Below are 16,265 nucleotides of genomic sequence, written 5' to 3'. Positions count from 1 at the left end.
AAGGATGCAAACTTTCTTAATTATATTTTTTATAGAATATGGAAAAAATGTCTGTCATATGCGTATGTAATCTCTATGATGAAATCATTAATTTAAAGTTATTTGCCTTAATACCTGATGCATCTCCAATATAGTTGATCTTCTACTAGATCTTTTATGACTATGATATACTACTAAAAATATCATAAATACACTAGATAAACTACTAGATATATGATAAATACAATACGATCTACACGATTTATATTACTATATCTACTTTAATTCTCTGATACATATAGTATAATTACTATGATATATCCACTTTAAATACGTCTATGAATGTCCTATGATATATACACCATCGATACTACTATACTACCCATACTATATGAGATATAAGGTATAAATACGACTATATACTATAAATACTATGATAACTTTAAATAATATATGAGATATATTATATATATATATATATATATATATATATATATATATATATATATATATATATATATATATATATATATATATATATATAATACTATATATATTATTAATATCACTGTATCTACTATAAATACTACTATTTATAAAACAATCCAATATAAAAGCTATACACTATACATTTACTATAACCATGAGATACAGTACATTAATAGGCCTATAGACTTTGTACTATAGCCTATTCGTGTGTGTATGTATATATATATATGTTATATATATATATATATATATATATATATATATATATAGAGATAGAGATAGAGATAGAGATAGAGATAGATAGATAGATAGATAGATAGATAGATAGATAGATAGATAGATAGATAGATAGATAGATAGATAGATAGATAGATAGATAGATAGATAGATAGATAGATAGATAGATAGATAGATAGATAGATAGATAGATAGATAGATAGATAGATAGATAGATAGATAGATCGATAGATAGATAAATGTATATGAAGGGAAATTCTCACATGGAAGTGATGTTGGTGAACAGGTCCTCCATGTCGCCAGTGGATCGGTTGCTCTCATGCTCTTGGACGACAAGCAGCGGGAAGAAGCGGTCGCTGTCAGACCGGTTACAGAACACTTCCTCCGGGGAACAGATACAGCTTGGCGGGCAGTCCAGCATGGCGCTCCGGTAGTGACGGAAGATGCTCATCATGAAAACGATCTTCCACCAGCACCACCAACCCCAAGCCATAACTTCACCCGGGAGGGAGTCCCTGGCACCGCAGAGGGGTGGAGAGAGGTAGAGGAGAGAGTGAGGTGAAGGAAAGAGAGAGGTAGAGGAGAGAGAGGTGGAGGGGAGAGGATGACAGGAGGTGGTGGTTGTGGAGCGTTTAAATCCTGACGGTATTCTCCTCACTAGATGTAGTGTCCAGGGTCTGATGCTCGCTCTGCCAATATTCAAATGAAGGGATTTTTTTCTGGAATGCCGTAGGAGTGATCCGGAGTATTTTCTCCCCAGGGCGCGACCCTCCTCACACCTAGCATCCGAAAACACGAGCACCAGAGACGGTATGAACGGATGAGATCCAGGCGAAGACCACCTCTAGCGCTCTGACGTGTGTCGGTCAGTCAGGCGACGGCCGGACAGACTGACCATATAAGGCTATCCGACCAACACCATCACATATGCATATACATATGTTTATACAATATATAGATATATATCTATAGATAGTAACTATTATATGGTAGTATTTATGATATGGTAGTATACAAAGTAGATGTAGTAATATCTCTGTACTTATTATGATATAGTCGTATTTATAGCAGATATAGGAGTTTCTACATAGTTTAATATACTGTCTGTATATATTAATATTATTATTAAAATATCAATTTATACATGTATATATATATATATGTAGGTAACCATGGTAACAGTGGACCTGAGTCCAGGTAACCATGGTTTCAGTGGTCCTGAGAATGGGTGCCCATGATAACAGCTGTCCTGAGACCAGGTAACCATGGTTACACATTTCCTGACACCAGATAACTGTAGTTACCGCAGTCCTGAGATCAGGTAGCCGTGGTTACAGACGTCATGAGACCAGGTTACATGCTGAGGAGAGAAACAGAGCAAGATAAGAGAAGGAGAGATGGGAGGAGAGGAGAAGGGAGCAGAATATAGCGGAAGAGAGGAAAGAGCACAGCATAGGGGAGGAGAGGGGAAGGGAGGAGAAAGGAGGAGAGGAGGAGGACAGCAGAGGGGACGAGAGGAGAAGGGAGGAGAAGGAGGAGAGGAGGAGAGAAGGAGGACAGCACATGGGAGGAGAAGGGAAGCGAAAGGAGGAGAGGAGGACTTGGAGAGAAGGAGGACAGGACATGGGATGAGAGACAATGAGAGGAGGGAGGAGGAAGAGGAGAGGCGGAGGGGAGCGAAGGAGGACAAGACCTGGGAGGAGAGGAGAAAGGAGGAGAAAGGAGGAGATGAGGGGGAAGGAGAGGAGAGAGGAGGAGAGGAGAGGGGAGGATATGAGAGGGGAGGAGAGGAGAGGAGAGGAGAGGAGAGGAGAGGAGAGGAGAGGAGAGGAGAGGAGAGGAGAGGAGAGGAGAGGGGAGGATATGAGAGGGGAGGAGAGGAGAGGAGAGGAGAGGAGAGGAGAGGAGAGGAGAGGAGAGGAGAGGAGAGGAGAGGAGAGGAGAGGAGAGGAGAGGGGAGGATATGAGAGGGGAGGAGAGAGGAGGAGAGGAGAGGGAAGGATATGAGAGGGGAGGAGAGAGGAGGAGAGGAGAGGGGAGGATATGAGAGGGGAGGAGAGAGGAGGAGAGGAGAGGGGACAACAGAAGAGAGGAGAAAAGGAGAGGAGAAGGTTTAGTTGATTGACTTTTGTGAATAGCTAAACAAAACACTGCTGTCCCCCAGCACAAATCTATTCTGGAAAACTTGGCATACGGAAAACCGAATATCATTCATTGGTCCCAAAAAGTCCAATGAATGATATTCGTGATGAGGCAGGCTCAGTTAGCCCAGCTTGGACATCGAGACAGTGAGGGAGACAAGAAGGACAGTGGCCGGCTGACTGCCTCAAGAGACAGCATGGCTTCTGGCAGCTTGCCTTAACGGACAGTATGGCTTCTGCTGTGAGACAGTGAGTCACAAAACATGAATTATTTCAAAATTACATATATTATTTACGTTTAAGATAATGTTTTGATTCGATTGTTAGATTGGTTTGTTTGTGTTGGTGTTATTTGTGTTGGTGTTATTTGTATTGTTACATTATTTTATATTGTATCATACTGTTTTTTAATGCTTTGGCAAATAGAAACAGGTTTTTGTTTAGGATGAGGGCAAAGAGAAAGAGAGAGAGTAAGCATAATGGGCAGAGGTAGAGAGAGAGGTAGAGAGAGAGAGAGAGAGAGAGAGAGAGAGAGAGAGAGAGAGAGAGAGAGAGAGAGAGAGAGAGAGAGAGAGAGAGAGAGAGAGAGACAGACAGACAGACAGACAGACAGACAGACAGACAGACAGACAGACAGAGAGAAAGAAAGGGGGGAGTTGGAGAGAGAGAGAGAGAGAGAGAGAGAGAGAGAGAGAGAGAGAGAGAGAGAGAGAGAGAGAGAGAGAGAGAGAGAGAAAGAGAGAGAATTTGGATAATGGAACAGTAGAGACTACGGAACAGAGGGGAACTCTGAGCTGAGAGAGAGGGTGAGTGTGTGAGAGAGTGAGAAGGTGAGTGTGAGTAAAGGTAACGTCCTGCGCAACCAATCCAGTAAAGCAGCAGCAGATCAACACAGATGTGCTTCATGTCCGCCTGCATCCAATCATCCATGGTGTTTAATGTGGACATTTAAACAGCTGCTGGGAGAAAATCCCTCGGTCAAAACTAAATCCTTTAAAGCTAAACCCTTTTTAACCTGAACGACCTTCATCAGCTGTCCACTCTTCATCAATAACAAGCCTACTATCACAACTCTCTCAGTCTCCTGAACCTTTCTCTCCACCTCCATACTCCTTTCTCCTCGTCTCCTAGTCTCCTCCTCTCCTCTCCACAATCTCCTCTCCTCTCTCCTCTGTCCTCTCCTCTCTTCTCCTCTCCTTTCTTCTATTTCCTCCTCATCTCTCGCTTCTCTCCTCATCTCTCTTCTCTCCTCTCTCTCCTCTCCCCCTCCTTCTCTCCTACTCTCCTACTCTCCTCCCTCTTCCCTACTCCTCTCCTCATCATCTCATCCCTTCCCTCTTTCTCCATACTCCTCTCTTCTCTCCCCCTCCTCCCTCCTCTTCTCCCTCCCCCTCTCTTCATCTCCTCTCTCCTTCTTTTCTCTCTCCTCTCTCCTCATCTCCTCCTCTCATCTCCTCCTTTTCTCATCCTTCCACTCCTCCTCCCTACTCCTCTAATCCAATTTCTCCTCGCTCCTACTCGCCTCTGGCCCTCCTCTCCCCTCTCCTAATTTCCTCTTTGTCTCTCCTATTCCTCTCCTCTCTCCTGCTCTCCTTATGTACTACTATTACTCTATTCCCCCTCCTCTCCTCTCTACTCCGCCCCCCTCTCCACCTCTCCTCTCTTATCCTTTGGTAGATCAGGGATTGACAACTCCTCAAATCCAGCAAATCCAGGTTTTGCTGCATTGGAGTCAGGTGGATGGAGTAGTCTTTGCAGATCGTGTGACCAAATGAAATCATGTGTAGAGGGAGTGCCTGGTGACATTGTGAAGACAACGGGGAGCTCTTATGACCCTTCACCTCCAGCTCTCTCCAAAAGCACATCGCCGGCTGGGCTTTTAGCCATGCCTGGAAATAGCCATGATTCATCTTTAATGACCACTGAGATGTGGTGAGAACAGAGATCCAGAACAGCATAGATAGATATTTAAATATGCTATCATAGAAAGATATTTAACTATGCTAGTATAGGGACAACTATTAGATTGCTCATTACCTAAGGAACATGCTGTTATCTCTCAAAAATACAAACACATAAACCCCCCCTTCCTTCACTCAGTCAAGCTCTACCTGTCATCCTCTAAAGGTAGAAAATGTGTTGGGTTTGGGGTGTATAGTGAGCTATAGTGTATAGACATAAATAATTGACGCATCTGAAATGGGAAGTATGCTGTGTTCGGTCGAATAGGTCAATATTTTAGGATAGCTTGTTCTGGCCTTTCTTGTTTCACTCCCGGCAGATGGAAGTGTATTAATATTAGGGATGTGAACCTTTCTCTATAACCAGGCTATAACTAAGTGTGTACCTTTCTCGATAGCCGCGGGCCTGTATCTTTCTCTATAGCCACAGGTCTGTGTCTTTCTCTGTAGCCATGAGTCTGTACCTTTCTCTTTAGCTAGGAGTCTGTACCATTATCTATAGCTATGAGGCTCTAACTTTCTCATAGCTATGAGTATGTACCTTTCTCTATAACTTTGAGTCTATGAGTCTATACTTTTTACCTTGCATATTCATTTATCGTACCTAAAGTTTGTTTGGAATGTCATTCTAATGTCTTGAAGACTATAATTTGACCTCATAAATAAAAAACAGAATTGGCCTTTTTGTAATTCCAAAAAGGGTTTGAGGGCTCAACTGATAAGACTAAAAACTTGATTTATAAACTTCACTTTCGGGTTTAAGGTGGCCATTAATGAGCCTGCAAGTGACTTGCAAACAGTCAACGAAGATATTTTGTTATATTTTAATAACCGTTAAAATTATCTCAAAATCTCCAGATGATAGAAACCCTAAGAGGGGATGGTATGGGGCCATCTACACCAATTACAGGAACAAAATTCTCACTTATGGGCATATTATATTCTACATGTATGATAGAAAGCCTGGTGTATCTACTAAAGCAAATCTCCTTCACACCAATCATAATATTACGACTCAAATCCCCCCTTTTATAGACCTGCCCTTCTTAGATCCGTACCTGTCTTATTTGTATCAAAGGGGATGAGCACCATGGGATTTAAAAATAATTGTTTCTGTGGCTTTTTGGATTAGCGCAACCAATCCTTGCCATCTTGACATTTGTCTATCAGTTGCCTATGCATTATGCACCCTGGTTACATGCGCCCATCCGCTGCCCAGAAACCTGTGTGTATATATATATATATATATATTATATATATATATATATATATATATATATATATTATTATATTATATTAGAGAAGGGTGTCCAGTACAAGGTCAGGCGTGTGTTCAGTTTCTAAAGACGACCAGGTCCACTTTTTCATGATGAAACCTTTATTTTATTTTTTGTACAAAATCTAAAATAACAGAACATAGCACACATGTAGGAGATGGTATATGTAAGGGTCTGAGGTCAAGGAGAGGCTAGATGTCTTGGGGTCAGGGTTCAGAGGTCCAGGAGAGGGTAGGTATCTTGGAATCAAAGGTCAAGGAGGGGTTTCTTGTGGTCAAAGGTTGAGGAGGAAGGGCCTGATCTTCTCGAGGTAGGACGGCTTCAGGTAGTCCTTGAGCTCACTCTGTCTGACCCAGAGGGAGGAGGGGGCTGGAGGCGGGAGGGGTCCACTCACTACAGCCTTGAAGAAGAACACCTTGACCCCCGTGAGCCCCTCGCGGTCCCGCACCGACCGGGGCATCCGGTACTTATAGAGGCCACACGGGGCGTTGCCCAGGAAGACCGTCTGCAAGTCTAGACCTGCAACCCAGACACACATTACATCATCATCATGTCTAGACCCGAGTACCAGACAAATATTACATCATCATCCCTAACGCATGATGAGATTTAGGCCCAATCCCATTTCTACCCCTTACCCCTTCCCCTTCCGCCTTCCCCTTCCCCTTGTTTTGAAGGGGCAAGGGGAAGGTGTAAGGGGTAGAAATGGGATTGGGCCTTAGACATCTATTGTTAAAACTACCTGCTGAAGTGTTGTACGCTATATTCAACCTAGATTGATAAACGATAGGTTCATGTCTAGAATCTCTTCTAGACGAATCGCTCACTGATGCGCTCAAGGCAGGTGGTTGTCTCATACATCGTCAGCCGTCGATTAGTAGAATCCAAGCAGGCTTCATAATGCAAATGTCTCTGAAACATTGCCATGCAACTTATATTAGGAGACCATGGAGTGGTACAAACATGAAACCTGGATGTGTGCATATCAACAGTGGCTCCCCAGATTATGAATATAAACAAAATGATGTGACTTATTACCAGGTGTGGCGGAGAGGGCTCTCTGGGCGGTGGTCTTCAGGGTCTCCCCAGCCTCCCAGGGGGTCTGAGGCAGCATCCACAGCCTCTCAGGCCCCACCTCCTGCTGGGTGAGGAGGAGCAGCGGCTCAGCCAGACAGCGGTCGGCCCGCTCCAAACGCGCATCTACCACACCTGGAATACACAACACAACACGTGGATAACTCAACACAACATCTGGATAACACATCACCTTTATTACACAACACCTGAATAACAAAGCAAAACAGCTAGATAAGAACATCTGGATAGCTAAACACCTGAGTAACACAATAAACCACATGAATAACAACATTACCTGGATAACACAACACCTGTGTAACACAACACAACACATGAATATCACAAGACAACACCTGGATAACACAACACCTGAAACACACAAGACAACACCCGAATAGCACAAGACAACACCTGCCTAACACAACACCGGCACATCAATACAACAACATTATAACGTGCAACGATGTGACTGCTCACCTCGGGCCCGGGGTTGGGTGGCAAACCCCTTGAGTCTCTGCTCCCACGCGTCCTCCAGATCCTGTGTGAGGACGATGTCCTGGTCTCTGTCCGCCTCCTCCTCCTCGTCCGAGTCATAATCCACCGCCTGCCTCCTCCTCAGCCTCTCTTTGTCATCAAGGAGACGAAGCTCGTGGTCTGACATCAGGCTACACTCCAGCTCCATCTGCAACCAGCACATCAGCAACATCAACACCTACTAACCCCTAACAAACCTAGCACACTAGACAAAACCCTAACCTCCCCCAACAGTAATAACCTACATTAACCTCAAAAACTAAACTCTAACCCTTAATAATAACCTCCAACGCTTGCTTCTAACACAAAGACATAACACAAACCTCTTAAACTAACCTCTAACACAAACCTATACCCTGTTAACATTTACATTTACATTTAAGTTCTGATACTCAAGCTACACCTGGAACATCAAACAAGTCAACCAACCCTAACACTAACCCCATACCTCTAACAATATCCCCCTAACATGCACCCTGACTAACGCCCTCTATCATAAGCCTAAACCTGAACACACTCCGAGACTATACAGGCTCCTCTCTAGCCCCTAACACCTTGATGGATACCTGGTTCATCAGCTCAGAGAACTTGGCCTCCAGGGGTCTCTGGTCCGCCGAGATGACCGCTAGACGCTGCACACACGCCGCCCCCAGCAGCCTCCACGGCTCCGCCGCATTTTTAACTACAGCACCGGAGAACTGGCGGATCCCCGTCTTACCGGACGCTAAACGTCCGGCAGAGTTGGACAGTTTATAGAGTTGATAGAAACAGCGACCTGCCATCTTCACCACGGGCGCTGACATCTTGCCTCTCCCACAAGTCCTTGCGGCGGACGAGTTCAATAAAGGAAACAAAGGGGTAATCTAAAATAATAATTTTGTTGTAGGAAACTAACGCTCGTCTGAGGTTTAATTTAAACTGATTTACGATACTTAAAGTATTTATACGCCATTCACTTTGTTCTGAATAAAAAAATAGATATTAATATTATGTAAGCTGTAGTGAGTGAGTATTCGGTGACCCCCGACGACTTGGACTGGACTCAGCAGGCCTGGTTCAATGTCAGCGTGCTGTTGAGCTGCTCGGACATACATAACAAAATATCACCGAGTATCACCTCTTATCAAATCCAATGACATAATATCATATATGATATACACGTAAATCATGTTCAAGCTGAACTGTTCGTTAGTCGGCTCCATAAAGAAGTTGTGCTGCTCCAGGTAAGGGCTTCATACTTACAACCAAAATGTTACTTAATCCTTCTAGTTACATGATGTTTACTTCTACAGATGTGTGCCATTCATTCTTATAGTTGATATCATTATATTACAAAAGATAATTTGGTAGTTACTAGTTCATTCGTTCTTATTGTTAATATCGTAATAAAACATAGGACAGTTGGACAGTTCCTACTATGCATGCCATTCATTCTTAAAGGTGATATCATAATGAAACATAAGATTTATACCGTATCGTTTCGTACCTTTTTATATTGTCTGTAGTTTTGAGGATCTTTGGTTGAATGGAGACTCAGTTAGTGTGGTTTAGTGTAGTTCAGCAAGTGTAACGTCAAATAGGCCCAGAAAAATGTTGGTTCATATTAGCATAGTTCATAATAACTTGGATCAAACGAGTGTTCCAATGTGTACGTGTACGTGTCATACGTGTGTTCAACATGGTTCATATTAACATGGTTAACATGGTTCATACGTGTGTTCAACATGGTTGATATTAACATGGTTGATAATATCAACCATGTTAAAATCAACTTGATGTTAACATGGCTGATATTAATATGGTTCATGCGTGTGTTCCACATGGTTCATATTAACATGGTTCATATCAGAGGTGTAGCCATGGTTTCAACATTGGGGGGGACAAATGCCTGGGGGCGGGGTCCGGCCCCCCCCAGGCAAAGATTTTGAACATGCATTAATCTGGTGCACTCTGAGAGCAAAATCTCAATACCTAGCACCTAATTTTGAAGACCTTTTTAGGGATGGATGTTTAAAACACTTTAATACTGGATGTGACCAAGCAGTCTGGGAGTGTGGAAGACTTGAAATTAGGAAAAGGTTGACACACATATACTTCAGAGCTCTGTTTTCCTTTACTTTTTAAATTAAATATAACATTTGATGCTCCTCAATATTTCAACCAATCCAGTCAGTTCTTTTTTTTCCACATTACATTCATTGATGTTTTGTCTTTTTTACAAAACACACACAAACAAACACCTGCACCACCACAACAAGGACACAAAATCCAGCCAGTTCTTACTTCCATTACATTTTTTATTGCATAATCATCACATTTGCCAATGTTGAGTAAAACCCAGCCAGGTGCATCTATCTCATGGACCTAAGTCACCCCAAAACTTTGGTTACCCCTCAGAAAACATAGATTTTCTGATATTTTCAACCACTTGTTTAATAAGTACATAGATGAGTTTCAGGAGAGAGCGCACTGAGCTAATCTCATGGTGAAGCCATTAGCCGTATTGAATGATGCACTGTTAAAGAATTAGACATGTCAAGGACATAACCTAAATGTTTTCTGATTAGTTATGGATTAATCTATGAATACATACATTATACAATGTTGTGTAACTTTGAATGAGACTTGAATTAATAATTATTATATTGCTATATTAGCAACACAACGCTGCTGTGTAAAGTTGTGTGTCAACTGAAGAGAAAAAAAAAGAGATGAAGATGATGAAGACAGCGATTTTAGTATCGGTACTGTTGCACATGAGTATCTAATCCGATATTATTTTTTTAAATTTTTAATCGATTATTATCTTTTTGACAACCCTTCACTATATACAGTACATGTGTGCTAACAGGATTCTGCTTGAATGTCATGATTCGGTCTTAACCTTTCATATTTACTCCTCTCTTAGGCGACTCACCTCTATGGAACCACTAGATTGACAAACTCTCCCTGTGCTTTCATCCTCCAAACTTTCTGTCTCTCCCGCTGGCTCACTAGCTCTACTCTGAACACAACAGAGGAAACATGGAAGGAATAATATCACAGATATCGGCAAACTATTTACCAGTAGACTACTGAAACAGACTGTAGACATCAGTGCCACTGCCAACAGGATTCTGCTCTAATGTCCAAATTTGGTTTAAACCATTAATATTTACTCTTTGACAATCATTTTGCAGACGCTTTTATCCAAAGTAACTTACAAATTGCATTGAACATAGGAAAAGCCAAGGCTCTACTAGTTTCCAGAACTCCTCTCTTAGGCTACTCACCTCTATGTCACTACCAGATTGACACACACTGCTTTCATCCTCCAAACGTTCTTGCTCTCTCTTTGCTTATATTAACATGGTTCATACTTGTGTTCAACATGGTTCATAATAACGTGGTTCATATTAACATGGTTCATACTTGTGTTCAACATGGTTCATATACATGTTTCATACTTCTGTTCAACATGGTTCATATTAACTTGGTTCATATGAATGTTCGATTCATATGAACATGGTTCATACATGTGAATAACATTGTTCGTATTCACTTGTGCAGCAGCACATATGTGACTCAGTTGAATGGAGCTCACTATATCTCGGAACCACTTCCATCAGGCTTAAATGTTTGTACTAGTACTGTCATTTTTATACTTCCATTCATAAGCTCTTAGCTAAGAGTTTATGGAGGACCACAAGAGTCACGGAAATAGTAATAAAGAAATACAAAGTAATTTATTATTTGATATTTTAAGGGGCAATAAAAAGGAATTATAAAAATTATTTACAAATGAAATATTAATCCATCAATAAGTAGCTCAAATTAATATGGGATTTACAAAAACAACTTAAAACCGTCAATAAGTACATTATTTAAAAATTCATTAATGAATTCAAAAATATATTTGAAAATGCAGTTTAAAAAGGGAAATAAATAACTCACAAATTTGATGAAGAATACAGATTTTAATCAGACATTTAAAAGGGGGATTTCCTTGACATTTGCATTTCCATTTCCCCGCTGCTTTTCCTTTTCCTATTAGATATTCGATTTGCTTAGTCATTTAGCTTTTCCTTTTAGCCTCTCCATTTAGCCTTTCCGTGACACTTTGGGCCTTGCAAAAAAAACAATGCAAATTAGCCATGGGATGTAACAAGCGCTCTGATTGGCTAGAGAGCCGCACCCGCCTAAACACTGTTTAGGCGCCAAGAAGACCCTTTTAAGATGATAAGTTCTATTTCATGTAGGCTACGCCGGCGTCTAGGCTTCGCCTTATGGGCTTGTCCCGTGTGCGTGCTTGCGCGCACTGAAAATTTCAACTGCACCAATCAGCGTGGGCACCGCCCACATTTCCCACGGTATCGTGTCTATATAAGGCGGTGTATACCGTCGCTCATCCTCCTCCCTTTTCTTTCAGCACTTGTGCTTATCAGCGGAAAATCGAGAATACATTAAGATGACTGACAAAACGGATCTCCCAAGCCGGTGGCAGCGGCTTGGGCGAGGCCTTGGACAAACGGCCCTTTTCAGGGCCACCTGAGAGCGCTTCTGGAGCTAGGTCCTTTTCAGGGCCCCTATGCGCCTCCTGTCCCGCCTCCCTGGCACCGGGTGACGGGCACTTGGCGTGCTTTCGGTGCCTCGGCGCCGACCACGCCGCGGCTGCTATGGCGGCCCCCGTCTCCTGTGTCGCATGCCGGGAGCTGCCTGAAGAGGGGATCCTCTCCAGGCATCTCTTCTTTTCCCCTTCGGTGGACCTCGCTGAGGCCATCGACCTGTTCAGGGCCGGGGCCCCTGACCTGGACGACGACGGCGGCATCATCGACGTCGACGATCTTGTTGGCCTTGGTTTCTGCCAAGCGGGCCAGTGAGCTAACCGCTCTGTCTGTCAGCCCGAGTTGCTTGTTGCTAAACGAGGACAGCTCCTTCGCGTTGCTCAGACCTAATCCTGCGTTCCTCCCGTAGAACATTAATAGTTCTTTTCGGTCGAGGGATATTGTGCTTAAGGCTTTTCACCCCCAGGCGGAGTTGCATCTCCTGTGCCCAGTGCGGGCATTGGCTATGTACGTGAATCGCTCGGCCGCGTTCCGCTCCACACAACAGTTGTTTGTGTGTTATAGCGACGCTAGTAGCAGGGGCCGCGCTCTCCCTATTCTTGGCAGGGCTTGGCGCCAGTGTTGGGCGTTAAAGCTCACTCCACACGGAAAGTGGCCGCTTCAACGGCTCTACTCAAGAGCCGTTGAGTAGAGCCGCTTCCCCCGGCCCCTTTGTCAGTTTTTACATGTTAGACATGTGCAGGGGTTCACTCGGCAACTCTGTGCTGGAGTCCGGGACCCCTTTTACGGCTTAAAGAATATAGACATGTTCTTTAAAGCGGCGTGGTTGGATTTCCTCTCGCCGGCTGGCGAGTTGGACTTGACTACCAGTCTTACTCTCCCACCGTTTTTCAAATGAAAAACAGGCTAGGGGGTTTTTCTATTGGCCCGCCAATTGTCAGGTGGTTTTTGTTTGCCAGTATGGCACTCCCGCCGTTTCTTTCAAATAAGAAACGGCCGAGAGAGACCCCTTATTGGAGAGCCAGATTCCGTAGCTCCGCCCCCGGGGGTAGCGGACCTAATGGAAACTGTATTGCTCTGGTTTTTCTTTTCCTTTTCATGGGTTCCATGAAGCACGGATTAGAGCCGGAGTCTTTACAGACTCACTTTTTTCTCTCTTGATCATTGCCTTGCTTGATCTAGGAGGAATTTTATTAAGCTGTTGTGTTTTACACATCCTTGGCTTTTTGAGTCTTTATGTGCTCTGGTGACTCAAGTCGTTTTGACTGGGGTCCAGCAGGAGTACATTGATCGGGCTCCGCTCGCAGCTTCACCTTAGCCCATAAGGCGAAGCCTAGAAGGCGTAGCCTACATGGAATAGAACGATAGTTATGTTATTATAACTCTAGTTCTATGATTGTAGGCGTAGCCGTCTAGTTTCCCACCTGCTGTACCCTCCAAATGCTGAAAGAATAGCGTGGAGGATGAGCGACGGTATACACCGCCTTATATGGACACGATACCGTGGGAAATGTGGGCGGTGCCCACGCCGATTGGTGCATAGTTGAAATTTTCAGTGCGCGCACGGGACAAGCCCATAAGGCGAAGCCTAGACGGCTACGCCTACAATCATAGAACTAGAGTTATAATAACATAACTATCGTTATATGCCAGCCGCATTTAAACAGTGTTTAGGCGGGTGCGGCTCTCTAGCCAATCAGAGAGCTTGTTACATCCCATGGCTAATTTGCATTGTTTTACCAGTGCAAGGCCCAAAGTGTCACGGAAAGGCTAAATGGAGAGGCTAAAAGGAGAAGCTAAATGACTAAGCAAATCGAATAGCTAATAGGAAAAGGAAAAGCAGCGGGGAAATGGAAACGCAGATGTCAAGGAAATCGCCCTTTTAAATGTCTGATTAATATCTGTATTCTTAATCCAATTTGTGAATCCAGTTATTTATTTCTCTTTTTAAACTGCATTTTCAAATATATTTTTAAATTGCATTTATTTATGAATTCATTAATTAATTTTTAAATAATGTACTTATTGAATGTTTTAAGTTGTTTTTGTAAATCCCATTTTAATTTGAGCTACTTATTGATGGATTAATATTTCATTTGTAAATAATTTTTATTATTCCTCTTTTTATTGCCCATTAAAATATCAAATAATGAAGCATTTTGTATTTCTTTATAACTATTTCCGTGACACTTGTGGTCCTCCCATAAGAGTTAACATGCATTATTTGTCAAGCTATACCATATTCTAAGAGTGTGGTGTTTTTATTTCTGGGTGGTCTGTTGCAGCCGGGGAGCTGCCGGTGTGCAGCGGGCAGTGGGCACTCGCTCCGCCGGGCAGCAGGAGCCCACGGCGGCCGCAGGGGGCGCAAAGGAGCCGGCCAAGGACTTCAGGTACCGCTTTAATAACAACCGGTCACCATACAGACATGGAGGTTAACGCTGTACAGACTGACAGCAAAGACCTGGACGGATCTGAAATGTCTTCTATGTGTTAAATGTAATAGTTATTTGTACCTTATGTATACCCCTAGTTGCACATTTGTCATATCTTTGGGGTTCTATATTTGTGACTTTCTACCTATTGATCCTATTTCTTATACCATGTGAATGTGTTCTCCTTTTGGTCAGTTTGTACGCACCACTGCCAGGTCAAGAGAGCAGTCTCCGGTGGGCGGGTCATAAGTTTGACCAGCTGCCCATCGCTCACATCAAGGCCACTTACAACAAGTAAGAATCGCTGGACCAACTGCTTCGGTTTTTCTCGGGGTCGCTATGGTTCTGTGGTACTCCGTTTCTGCAGTATAAATAGTTCTGTCGTTTGAATGGTTCTGTAATATTAATGGATCTGTAATATTAATGGTTCTGTTGTCGCGGGCAGTACTCACGTCCAGGTCACGGACAGTGCTGGCCTGTCATTGGTCAGGACGTCATGTGGAACCGAAGGCTTCAAGAACATCAAGAAGTCGACGCCCATCGCCGCTCAGACTGCAGGACACTCGGCTGCCATGGTGACGACACTTCCCATAATAACCCTGAGCTTTTTCTAAACATGATGGCACCTAAGTAACCATGATGATACTGATACTAGCTAAAACAGGCGCTTACCCACTGTAGCCAACCTAGTTTTGGTCTGTGGTCAAATGATCTTTCGCTTTGGAAGCTTGCTAACCGAATGAAAATACCCGGAAGTATCAAAGTGGCAGCCATGATAAAAGCTGTTAGAATTCCTTAAATGATGCTTCAATGCTTCCTTTTTAATCTCCTTTAGCATAGGGTACACTGGAACATCCTTTATGAAAGGAAAATAGATAATGCCGAGCGCCCTGTTAAAGCTAGGAGCTAACTTGTAACTAGGAAGCTAACGTTGTGCCTGTCCTCCCACCAGAAAGCCGTGGCTAAGGGCGTGACCTACGTACGTGTCATGGTGAAGGGTCTTGGGCCGGGACGCTTGGTGAGTCTCTACACCCTCCTACACCACCTTCTACTCATAGTAATCAGTCCCCCCTCCTTCTCCACCTCCTCCTTCCAACCGCCTTTTCAGTCATCACGTCCTCCACAACTTCATGTTCTTTAGATTGTCAGCCCTCTATATATACAATGTACTCTTCACTTATTCGTATTATATTCTTGAAATTCCCAGATAGGTAATCTATATGTCTGTCCATGTTTCTCACTTTGATCTAACAGTGCCCCCTTTCTCTCCAGTCTGCTATTAAAGGTCTGAGTATGGGCGGTATCGAAGTGGTCTCCATCACAGACAACACCCCTGTCCCCCACAATGGATGTCGCCCACGCAAAGCAAGGAGGATCTGAATGGACTAAACCATGTTGTACTGGAGGGGGCGGGTTGTGTTTATAATTTGCAAATAAATTAAAATGTTTTTCATGACTTTGCTGGAGCGGAGTTATTTGTGGAAGTACACACTTCTTTGTTTCGATATCTAAGGCATATTAAATCTCCCGTCATAGGTCAATTCCTTATGCTCTCACTGTTGATACTGTTTAGCTGCCAGTTCCTTGATGAAAG

The 16,265-nt window shown here is 43.2% G+C and overlaps 3 protein-coding genes across 3 annotated transcripts in view; 1 reads left to right on the top strand and 2 right to left on the bottom strand.

Moving 5' to 3' along the window:
* The window catches only part of LOC130404043 (NT-3 growth factor receptor-like), a 15,467-nt gene extending 13,974 nt beyond the window's left edge, over positions 1-1,493 (bottom strand). The window contains exon 1 of the mRNA XM_056608632.1: positions 969-1,493. Coding sequence (XP_056464607.1) covers positions 969-1,198 — 230 coding nt within the window. The 5' untranslated portion in view covers positions 1,199-1,493. The remainder of the gene's footprint in view (positions 1-968) is intronic.
* A 4,679-nt stretch (positions 1,494-6,172) lies between these two features.
* On the bottom strand, positions 6,173-8,541 carry mrpl46 (mitochondrial ribosomal protein L46). Its single transcript, XM_056607607.1, has 4 exons — positions 8,262-8,541; positions 7,639-7,843; positions 7,123-7,293; positions 6,173-6,603 (listed from the first exon to the last, which is right to left on the bottom strand). Exons 1-4 carry the CDS (start codon positions 8,496-8,498, stop codon positions 6,359-6,361), a joined length of 858 nt encoding a protein of 285 aa, XP_056463582.1. The 5' UTR covers positions 8,499-8,541; the 3' UTR covers positions 6,173-6,358.
* A 184-nt stretch (positions 8,542-8,725) lies between these two features.
* On the top strand, positions 8,726-16,144 carry mrps11 (mitochondrial ribosomal protein S11). The gene is made up of 6 exons (XM_056607608.1): positions 8,726-8,918; positions 14,525-14,629; positions 14,867-14,965; positions 15,117-15,246; positions 15,624-15,689; positions 15,944-16,144. Exons 1-6 carry the CDS (start codon positions 8,863-8,865, stop codon positions 16,049-16,051), a joined length of 564 nt encoding a protein of 187 aa, XP_056463583.1. The 5' UTR covers positions 8,726-8,862; the 3' UTR covers positions 16,052-16,144.
* Positions 16,145-16,265: the final 121 nt, after the last annotated feature.

This window comes from Gadus chalcogrammus, chromosome 14, assembly GCF_026213295.1.
Source record: "Gadus chalcogrammus isolate NIFS_2021 chromosome 14, NIFS_Gcha_1.0, whole genome shotgun sequence".
Classification (NCBI taxonomy): Eukaryota; Metazoa; Chordata; class Actinopteri; order Gadiformes; family Gadidae; genus Gadus; species Gadus chalcogrammus.
This window is presented reverse-complemented; position numbering and strand designations above follow the sequence as displayed.